The sequence below is a fragment of the Perissodus microlepis genome, chromosome 4 (genome assembly GCF_051167445.1).
Source record: "Perissodus microlepis isolate ML-2025 ecotype Zambia chromosome 4, ASM5116744v1, whole genome shotgun sequence".
NCBI classification, from domain to species: Eukaryota; Metazoa; Chordata; class Actinopteri; order Cichliformes; family Cichlidae; genus Perissodus; species Perissodus microlepis.
This window is the reverse complement of record NC_140464.1, coordinates 9,956,762-9,968,874: the sequence shown is the minus strand read 5'-3', so window position 1 is coordinate 9,968,874 and position 12,113 is coordinate 9,956,762. Positions and strand designations below refer to the sequence as shown.

The window sequence follows — 12,113 nt, the reverse complement described above, 5'->3', positions numbered from 1 at the left end:
TTATTAACAAAGAAAAATTCTGCTGCAACTACTTCATGGAGATTCTGAACATGCCCAGAAATCTCTGACAGAGTGACTCTTAGACAGGTAGATGGTCTGATAACAGTGGGAATTCACAAACGGTGCAGTTCGTGTTTGAGAGCTCTCTGATTCTCTGAGTGGCAATTTATGAATACAACAATTTCAACAAACCCATTGAGCTCTCCTACACTCTCTTGACTGCCAAACACCTAGTAACCATTGTGCTCTAAACACTTGTTCATACTTTCTTCCCACTCAGCCAATCACCTGCATTGCTTACATGTAGTTTTGCTTTGTGGGTTTACTTGTTTGTTTGTTTTTTAATTACTAAAACCCATACACACACATACATACATATATACATATACATTTATTTATGTGTCTGTGTGTGTGTATTTCAGCAACTTATAGCCCATTGAATCTCATGATACTATCTATTGTGTAAGTGAGGTTTATTTTCCAAGGAGTAACTCAGATTTTTTCATATAAATGTATATTGATAGCAAACTGTTGCTTAGTTACACACCCAAGAGTTAATATTATAACCGCTATGTTTCTGACAATGTGCTTGGTCATCTTATGGATGCAAAGTTCAATACAAAATTCATTCTTCTCTTTCCGAGTTTTTGCTTCCTACTCACTGCTGCAATAAATACATGACCCAATATGTCAACCAGTCACTACGTGTATCTTTCTAACCAGGAGTAAATATTTAGACCTCAAACATTCACAACAACCAAAATGACCAACTCTTAAACCCAAGGTGAGCTACAGATTTGGCTTTGTAGGTTGATTAATATGACAATGTGATTATTATTCGTATTGATAATCACATTGTTTGTCCAAATGTCAATTTACATCACCTTGTAACAAAGGTATAAATTATTACAGCTTTACAATAATACGGCACCTGCAAAAGCCTTAGTCATGGTAACATGTATTGTTGTGTGTAATAGTAGCTCCCATAATTACAGTTTTTAATTCTTATTTAATGGAAATGCACTGGCTGAATATCAAAGAGCTCCTTTGCTATACTGCAATCCTTTACCGACACTATAATATGACTTGGTATCACCCCTGGTTTGCATGCCCAGCCAGCTACAAGCATTAGAAATGACAAATCTGGTCAAGCAACATATACATAGAAATATTTTTTCCTATTACGACACAGAGATCTTTAAATATAGCAGGGGCGCGCTGTTCTGAGAAGCAGGCATTGCAAATTGTTTGTGACCCAGTACTTATTGTGACGATGGCTCTCCTGGTGTGTTGGAGGTGTGTGATGAATGAGATTCTCTAATACAGGGAGACATTTCGGTGGCATGCAATTTTAGATCCTCATATTGTGGCAACAAAGTGTACAAGTTAAGGTCTACTGAATATTCTCATCAGTAATTATAGTCTGCAGCCCATGTATAATAAATTCAGTGAATAATACGCCTAAGCAACATCCTCAGCACAATGCAAAACGCGGGATTGCTTTCTGCCTGTGGATTCTTTCACTTAGAAATATTTTAAGGAAAACTGACTTCACCATCAGCGTTGTTAATTTAAAAACGCTAAATATTCGTTTCCCCACATGTATCAGGTTAAACTTTGTTTCCGTTTCTTTTTCTGCCATACACACATTCTCTCGTCTTTTGTAAATTAATGCGCCGCAAAAAACCAGCAGGGTGCAGACATGAGCTTTCTGTAAAAAATAACCTCTATCAAAATAATCTCTCTGATATTGAATTTAACAGTGAACTTTATATGGAGCAAATCACACCGCAATAAGCTCTCGCATATTCCAGTGTCGAGTTTTATATCTCCACGAGTAGTTCTATAAAGGAATAAAGATGAGCTTTTTTCCCCCACACAACTCCCTTAGATTAGGAAATCTGACGTTTCTAGCACTACTTGTGCACGGACAGAGGAAAAGTGGGTGTACACACTAGTTGTGCTGTGTGGCTCTGTAGTGCCTCAGCTCAGATGAGCTCACCCAGCCGATGCGCACATCGTAGTATCCTACCAATGTGAGAAGGCGTAAGGACGGCGAGCAGCATCCTGTAGTCAGTGGGAAGTGTGGATGCTTTGGTACAAAGGAAACCGAGTTTCTACTACGCAAAGTAAATAAAGGGACGAGTAAAGGATTGCGCGCCAAACTGCCTCATGTTGGAAAGATTTAGTGGCTTTGTAGGTTGCCTCCACCGATGGGAATCTACTCTTTTGTGGGAGACGGGACTGGACTTCGGGTTGAGCGGTTGAAGAGAAGAAGCGTACTTTAAACACTCTGTTTTTCATTGCCTTTTTCTTTTTCTTTTTCTCGTCTTCGCAAAATGCCAGGATTTCGTCCATCATACGGTGCCCAGTTCCAGTCAGGCTGCTAATTTGGAAGGACGCCAGACCTCCAGCCTCTCATATCTGCAAGTTCAGTCCAATAAATTGTGACATTGTCTGTCAGCCTTGGAATTAGAAATCGATACTCGAGAAAAGGGACGCATTGTTTTTCCTTCGGAATTTTTACGGTCTAGTTCCAGCTATCCTTATAAATATGCGGTTTGGTTGGATTAGGGTGGTTTGGTCCAGCTTCACGCTTTTTTAGCTGGAGCAGCGTTGATAGTGACTGATTATTGCTGTTGAATTTGTCCATGCAAGACTCGGGGTGGAAACATGTCTGACCACTTCTTTGAGAGGATCATTGCTATCAGAGATGGCATTTTGGTCCAGCACTTCGGTTTTCACCTCTAAAGTGCCCCGGAAAATCTTATTCATGTTCACCCTCTCCCTGTCTGTCACCTACTTGTTCTATAGCTTGATGAGCTGCTACAACTCGCTGCAGTTCCCTCTGCAAGAGACCTATGTGTATCAGGGGAGGCTGGTGACAGAGGAGACAACTTTTGTGACATTGAGGGAGAAACTTTATTCCACTTCCCAGGGCTTTTCTGAATTCACCGAATCCGAGAGAACAACCCCGGTATCCATCGCGAAAGAACATGCCGAGGCCGAACAAAGGACAGTGGAGTGGATTAGGACGTCTCCAACTAAATCGGCGGCGGCGTATCATACCACTGCGCTGGAGAGGGAGCACCAGGAATTCAGCACCACGGACAGCGAACTCAGGGTGAACTGCACCTCGGATTACGGAGAGAAGAAACTTCCCCAAGCCATTATCATCGGGGTGAAGAAAGGGGGAACCAGAGCCCTGCTGGAGGCTCTCAGGGTGCACCCGGATGTCAGAGCAGTTGGAAATGAGCCACATTTCTTTGATAGGAACTACGAAAAGGGGCTTGACTGGTACAGGTGAGTTACCTTTTCAATCACGTGCAGTTGTTTGTAGAAGGTCATGCATATATATATATATATATATATATATATATATATATATATATATATATATATATATATGCAGGCGTATATGCTTCATTAGTTAATTAATTTTTCCGTGTAGAAATGACATGTATGTAGATGACCGTGTATAGATGACATGTAATCCCATTCACGGAACATAATTTCAGCCATCACGGCAAAACTTTTCCACTTGTCAATCTGCACTTTCAGTTACATTAGCCTACTTACGCTAAAATTACAAAGCAGAGCCTAAAAGGAAAAGCATCGCACTGTTATTCTCTATACCGATTTTTCATACATACACACTGGAGACAACGGCATGCTGAAAGTGTCGGAAAAATCGAATAGAGCAGCTTTAGAGAGTGGTTGCTGTACCAGTAATACACATGATTTATGACATTTGTCTAAAACATGATGTTGTCCTTTAAAAGAATCCATTTGAATTCTTTTCCTTCTCTACTACATGGGTTAAGTGAGTTCTATGACTTTTTATCAGACAAAAACGAGACGTGGTTTTACTGTTTTTATTTGAAGCTTCCCCTGGCTTTATCATAGAGTTTATAATGAAAACATATTTAATCCCATTAAAAACCCACAATAGTATTGAAAATAGCAAAGAGTTATGCATTGTTCACCGTGTGTCTGCCATATACCAGTGGATGTGCTGTCACACATGAGGTTAAAGGTTAGACAGGGGATCATCATCATATATTTTTAAGATTTTTAAGCTATTTATATCCATCTTATACAACATTTTATTTTTATTTTCACAATTTAGCTAATTTGTTTTGAAAGAGCCAATTTGGGCTCCATTCGTCTCCCTTTATCGACCAATAAAGCTGAAACACACAACACTTTGGAGAAAAAAAAGATTAAAGAAAGCCTATCATAAATAAACAATACATCATTGATAAATTGTAAGAAATTTTCACATTTACATTTTGACTGTGAAAATATGTAGTTACAATTCTGTACACAGTCACACCCATGCACACAAAAGCGTTACCGGTTTTTTAAAAAAGGGTGAGATTGTTTTTTTTTGTACGTATACTGCTTATTACATAAAGATATCCCACAAATATTTAAATATATGTCAATTTATATTTTGATTTTATGAGTCAAAACATAAAACCAATGAAATGAAACCATGGATTGCTGTAGCAACTGCTTTCTTTTATTGTCGAACCTGTTTATCACTAATGTGTTTATAGGAGAAAAAAAAAATCAATTTAGGAGTTCATTCATGGTCAGTTGGTCATGGCTCAGTTAGGCGTTGTTTTCACATAATGATGTTTGACCAGGGGAATTTTCTAATGGAGTCAATGAGCTGATGAGAATGACACTGACTCAAAGTCCCTTCTGTTCCTCTGTAGATCTAAGTCTGTTACACTGGTGTTTGGGTTGTGAAACATCTGCTTTCATCTCACTGCATAGACATGGGAGCTCTCTGGCTGTTCATTTATCCTGTGCTAATGCAAGCTGTTTCATTATGCTTACGGTGAAAGGCTCATTAGACAGGAGGATGACATGCTCACATAAATAATAATAAATGCACTTGTGTGTTTTAGGACCCCTGGGCTAAATAATTCCTGAAGGGGCATTTCATTTTGAACATTCACCTCAAAATGACACAAATAAACACGCAAGAAATATTTTACGTCGATGGGTGTGATTTTGACTTGTTTCGATGGTCAAAGTGAATAGATATGTGCTTTAATCATGAGTTGAGTCACCCTTTTGTCATTGATTTAAACATTAATTCAGGCAAAGTTTGTTTGTTTCTAAACACTAAATGATGTATTATATTGCCTCTCTCTTCCCTGTCGGTAATGCTCTGGCTAATGCGCACTTAATGGAAGTGAAATTATGATCACATACTAATGTTTGCAACAGTTTGACATTGCTGTAGTTGAATGAGACCAGTAATCTCACAAAATGGAATTCATAAATTTGGGCCTGTCTCACTAGCACCTGCTCTGTATTTTGACAGCTATGATAGAAGATCTATAGGGAATATATCAGTCTGACGACATCCTATAAGTACATAATGAAATGCCTGGGCTTACTTTCTGACCATGTGTTTTTCTGCCGAGGGCTGGTATAAATACAAGATAACAGAGCTTTATGGTTTTCTACACATAGAAAGTGTCTTTAGAATGAATTGGGATTGTGTTTGTGTTTTTCTTGTTTTTGTTAACTACCTATGTCATATCATGGCATTGCACAGGTACATTTTACATTTACATATGTCTATGCATTTTGATATTTTTTCATGCAATTTTGTGAAATTAAAATACATTAAAAAATGCCAGGATCAGGAATGAAGGGTTTTTCTTGACACACAATGCATGTCTCTAGTTTAGTTTGGAAATACTGGTAGCACTAGCTTTTTTTGGTATATCATGCAAAAATGACAGATAAAATTCCAAGATTTTTCTCTGCGGTACCCATCTATGAAGATAAGCTCTAGTAAACTCTTGCTACAGATGTTATCTTGTACACAGCCATTTTTTTTGGTATTTCAACTGTTATACAATGTTTCTTTACAACTACTCTTACAGAATAGGGCATGTTGTAAAACAAGGTCATATGCATAATTACATGAGTCTGTTGGAGGCACAATCTTGCTAACCCTAAGTAAGTTTTGAGGTTTCAATGTTTAACTGTGGAGTTTTAGGACTACAGTAATGGTAATTTACTTGTTGGGGCATAATGTTAACTTATGCCATACACGTAACTCGCTCTAGAGTATATTACATTCAAGACAGCAGGTTAATGCATATGAAAACCATTATCTACTGACCAATAAACTCTGCTAGAAAGAAACATTATCATCCCAGGAAAATCTCTTGGACATCTATGTTCTGATAACAGATGATATATATATATATATATATATATATATATATATATATATATATATATATATATATATATATACATGTATATATATATATATTAGAATCAAATTAATTTCTGATCTTACATAAATCTGTGCTAATACATGTGTTTACATTACACCTAATAAACCAATTGTAATTGCGTCTAACACCCAAGCATAACAAAAACGCTCCATAAAGTCAGAGTAAGCAGGTCCAGATGTTTCACAAGGTTGGTTTAAACCTTTTAATAAACTGATCCGAAGAAAAAAATGTCCAGTGTCAATTACTGATCGTGATTACTTTCTGGCTGCATTCATTCTGCACAGGACAGATCATGTTGTAAATGTGTGGGGACATCTGCTTCTCCACGTCCCAAAAATAGCAGCTTCCAAGCTGAACTTCTTCATTGCAGAGTTTCCTTTGAATTCAAACTCGTAAATAATTAAAGAGCTAAGAGCAATGCAATAATGGCAACTGCTGTGCTGAACAAGTGATACGTATCCGTTTTCAGGGAGCTGATCAAACACATGCATGTGAAAGAGAAAAGATGCTTAACATATTCATCACTTTTATACATGTCACACTGTTCTGCATCAGTGCATGTAAACACCAGAGCTTATTAAAGCTATATTCTGTGAAAAGAGCTGACACAACATTTTTAATTGGAATGATTTCACTCAGAATGAAATGTAAAAAAAAAAAACATGGCTATAACCACAGTCAAAGGGAGTCATAGGTTCTCAGCAGGAACATATTTTGTATTTTTTTTTTCCCTGCTGGCTTCAAGCAGTTCATAAACAAAAGTGTAAAGCCTTGTGTATCTTGCCTTGATATTAGAATTTAGTAAGCCTTTCACTGGTTTCAGTTTTTTTTAAATGTGAATTTGTTAGTTATAGGACCCTTTATCTTGACAGAAATGGCAGGGCTAAATAAGGCCCTGCCATTTCTTACTCACAATAAGAATGCATCTAGGCAATGTAGTACTTTAATTGACAGACAATAGTCAGTTGTATCCATCCTCAGTGATATATTTTGCATTTATTCATTTAGAATGAAAATAGCTTTTTTTTGTAGGAAATGTAAGGAATGCACTCATATAGACAAATGTATTGGACCATCTACTTATTACAGCTACAAAGCTGTGGCCTATGGCTAAGCAGCGGAGGAACTGAATTGAATAGTTATTGATCCAACTGCATAGACATAGTATAAAAATTGAATATAGCTACCGTGATGTCACCTGTTGATGTCTGATATCCTGTTCTAAAGTCTTGAGATAAAGACTTCTGTAATCGTGGTCAAGAAAAAGGGAGGGTCTAACAGTTGAACCATACACTTACTGGCTAATGACTTGTGATTTACATTTTGTTAGCCAATGAGCATGCCGTTTCGTAATCCTTAATCTCTGAACCATGGTTAGAGCAAATAAAACTTCCATCCAAAATGAGTGACTGACCCTTCAAACTCCACATGAAAGTTTCTACATGGGTCTTGACAGAAAGCTAATTTCACAATGACTTCTATAGGTCCAGCTGTCTTTTTGCAGCCACAGTTATTGCCGTCAAGTGGCCGAGAAATAGAATGAATGTTTAATGCACTTCCACATTAGCTTGTATGTATTTTATACTGTCCATGGACAGCAGAGCACTGGAGACACACTGTACGCCTCAGTACTTGGCGATCCTGCTCTAAACTTTCTGTCGTTTGCCATTTTGTGGCTAATTTGCTTTGGTTCCTAAACACTTTCACTTTGTAATAATACCACTTACAGTTGTTTGTGGAATATCTAGGAGGGAAAATCTTCCTGGAACTGACTTGTTGCAGCAGTGGCATCTTATTACAGCCAAACTCGATTCAGTGAACATTTTAAAATGAGGCATTCTTTCACAAATGCTCATACAGGCAGACTGCATTGCTGTGTGGTTGATGTAGACACCTGTGGCACAGGGACTAAAAACACCTGAATGCTAAGATTAAGAGGTATGGCCCAAGACTTTTGTCCATATAGCGCATAGTTAGATTTAAAACAAAACTTGAGTTGATATTCCAAGTTGATAACCACTAGGGTTTGCTTACTCTTCATAGCTTTAGTGATGTAAGTGTTGAAGTACAGAAAATATATGTTGGTCAATCTACGTTGAAATGGAATACATTTTTATTTAATCACTGTGTCTGATTAAACTAATAGGCTATGAATAAAAAAACACAGAAAAAACACACTACATTAACAATGTGTTACTATGAAATCATTCACTATAGTGCCATAAAGTCTGTAAATTACGGTTAATTTTTTTTAACTCTGTCTGTATGTATGGTGTACATAACCTAACCACTTAAATCTAAAATTACACATAAAAGAAAGAAACAAAATGAACTTAATGCAGTTTTCTATGCATTTTCAATCACCAATTCCAGTATTTAGATCATATGGAGAGCTAAATACCTTCTAAAATATCTATCTAGTGTCCTATAGTCTATGTTTTAGCAAAACAATATAAAATACCGTATTTATAATATATCATACTCTTAGATTGCTTAATTTGCATACAATTATACTAATTTATACTGGAGAAAAGTAACCCATTGCTAAAACCTTAGCAGCTGGAGAAACTTGAGGGATCAAAATGCAAAACTAAGCTTTTTTTTTTTATAGAGAACTTGGAAGGAAAATGATAATTTCACACATTTTGTATATTTCAGAAGATTTTTAACTTTCTGAAATTGTAACATAAGCATGCATTTCTTTTGCAAAAGATTTCTGACTGGATTTGAGGTTAAAGAAGTTTTTAGTTTTTTTCAAGACTATAAAAGTTTAGTTTCAAACCCACCACATGTGATATTCCAATTAGGTTTCCAAGTTTAGTGTAGGCCTGGTATAAACCTCCATAGACAGTCCCAGATTGGGGACTGGTGCCGCGTTCTTGTTTTTAGCACTCTTGGATAGTTTCTCCAGTGTGTTTTGAGCTTACTTGAACAAGCAATTTGCAATGTAGTGCCATCATTACTGCTCACAGAGGACTTTCATCAGCCAATTGGCACTTTTAATGCTGCCTCTATTTCTGAGGAAAGAGGATAAGCCATCACCACAAGGATTTAACTTATCTGTTCTCTTGAGCTTGAGTCAACCTGGTCCAAACGCCCATGCTGGAAAAGGAAGTGTTAGATGCTTGGTGACCAACACAGCAACTGTTGACTCCAGCTCTGCCTGTGCTTACGCATACAGTACTTCAGTGGAAAAAAAATACGTGCATCATAAATTGTGCTAAAGAATTGAATTGATTACCAGTCATTCATTAAGATTTGTGTCTGATGTGGGTAAACACTCAGCAGGAATTCACTTTACGCTGATTTAATGAGCACCTATTAGAGAGGTTGACTGTTTGGTATTTTCGTCACTTTTGCAAAATGTCAAACAATGGTGTTTACATTATTGTTAACTAATAGGGTTTGTGAGGAGTGAGAAGCACAGCAAGAGTCTATAAAGAAAAAAAGGATGCTAAACTGCTGTCAAAAAAGCTTCAAAAAGTCATGTATCAGTAAACAAGGCAGAAAACTATCCATTTTTGGACTCACAAATGATAAATGGACTAGTACTTACATAGTGCCTTTCTACTCAGTTGAGCACTCAGAGCTCTTTCTACAAAATCTGGGGTTCAATATCTTGCCCAAGGTTTTTTTGGCACGTGAACTAGAGATCAGTCCGCTGACCTTCCAATTGTTCAATGACCTCCTGTACCACCTGACCCACAGCTGTCTGATTTTTATTATGCTTCTAATTTAAAGATAGTTAAAATATTAAATTCCAAAATAGAAAAGATATATTTTTCCAAACTCTTTAACATCTAAGGTGCATAGAATATTAATACTAGGAGTATCTGCCTACTACACAGTGGAAAAAAACCCCACAATTTTGGAACATGTCAGATTGTCCATTTCAGATTAATTCTATTTGAAAAGCATGTGTATCCAGATCAAATAATACAGCAGAGAGCACAAGGTTTCTCATCTATTGAGGCTCAGTGTAATTCTGTTCCACACTGATGAATACACTGCAAAGTCAGTAGTTAGATTACTCTTTTCACAAATCAGAATAGCTTTCTGCCTGCAAAAAAGAACATCATATGGAGCAATTATGTTGTGTATTATGTGATAAATATGTAATTAAATAATGTTAAATGTTGAAGCCAGAATGCAATTTGTGAGCAATTCCAAGATTCAAGGTAATTAAAAGTGAAATGCACACCAGTTCTGCCTGCAGACTCATATTAAATTTGTGCAGCCTATCTGTATTATGTATAAAGGTGAACATTCGATAAGAGTCTGCTGTACAGCTACATCAACAGAGTAGATTCAAGCCAAATCCTATGTGAAATTCATCAAAAATCAATATGACTCTGAAACAAAGATGCTGGGTAAATTTCAAGTAGCTCTGTCTCTGTGTGCTAGTACATGCACCTCATGAGTACATGTCCTGTGTCTACCCTCCATATGTTTGGATAACCTGTCACATATTGAGTTTTCTTTGTAACCCTGGATGTCAAATTTGTCAGAGTGACCTACTTCACAGGGGGTAGGGTTATTCATTCATTGACAATAAAAAATATATATTCAAATTTCATTCAAATTTTATCCAAATAAAGGTTACAAATAAGAATCAAAAACAAAATGTTATTTATTCTTTTTAATTTCCCAATAAAAACATACACATTTCCTTCAGCTTTGTGCCAATTTTTTCCTCTGAACGTCTGTGCTCAGTCTGCAGTGGCTCTATGCCCCACCAGTGGGCTCTGCCTCACATTATTTTTTAAACAGCTAGAAATCCATTTCCTGAAAAGTATGAAGCTGTTCTATGAAATGTGTCCAAAAGTAAGACTTATTGACCCATAAATAATAAAATAATGTAATACAACATAATTTAGATGTGAGGTACAGATAAACACAAATTGATTAAGTTGAATACTGCGATGTACAATAAAAGAATCCTTGTATATTCCAGTTAATGGTTTTCCTCACAGTCCCAGTCACAAAATTTTATCTTTCCTCATGTGGTGCTTTTTCCAGTGTTATACCTCTCTGACCTGTCTTCCCCATGTGATGTTTTTGTGTAATGTATGTATGGTCGGAGGGTAAGATGGCGCCGCCATTGCGTGCAATAGGTCGGAAGCCTTAACATGAAATTTCCCACTTGTGGGACTAATAAAGGTATCTTATCTTATCTTATCTTAAAATAACTTATCAAAATATAGAATGTATCCTTTAGTCATATGGGAAAATATTGGAAAAATGTAATTCAAAGGTTTTCTACAGGTTTTGCATTCAACTTTGAAGATAATTACATATAAATAAAACTTGTAAATTAAAAGAAATGAAAATTACAAATGATGACATGAGTGGATCAACAGCTCAACACAGGTCTGCATGACTGTAATGTTTAAATATATTTAACCATATGATAAACTGGTTACTGGTGAGCCAGAACCAACATTTTTCCGAGATTTGGAAGCTGTAATATGTCTGTGTTATTAAAATGACACTTTTCAATAAAAGCTAAAGAGACATACCCATAAATCTTTGGGAGATGGCCCTACCTTTCCATCTCTGTGCTAAAAAAACAAATCAGCATAGCTTTCAACTCTATAATTGTCCCAGCAGATGTAAGTTTTATTCCAAGAAATTTGAAAACTATTTTTGTTCAGCATCACTATGCATCACATTTAAATGTACTTGCTAAGTTCCATCCTTCTAAATCCAAGATTAATGTCGTGAAGATTCAGCTTTCAGTCCAAATTATAATATTTTTCTGAACTTAATGTAGCTTCTGGTGCCTAAACCTAAACAAGTGAAAGTGCAAAATGAAATTCTGTCAAACAAGGTAACTAA

At 36.5% G+C, this 12,113-nt stretch overlaps 1 protein-coding gene across 1 annotated transcript in view; it reads left to right on the top strand.

Moving 5' to 3' along the window:
- Positions 1-1,836: 1,836 nt before the first annotated feature.
- The window catches only part of hs3st4 (heparan sulfate (glucosamine) 3-O-sulfotransferase 4), an 86,326-nt gene continuing 76,049 nt past the window's right edge, over positions 1,837-12,113 (top strand). Inside the window, exon 1 of the mRNA XM_084925529.1 lies at positions 1,837-3,303. Coding sequence (XP_084781655.1) covers positions 2,714-3,303 — 590 coding nt within the window. The 5' untranslated portion in view covers positions 1,837-2,713. The remainder of the gene's footprint in view (positions 3,304-12,113) is intronic.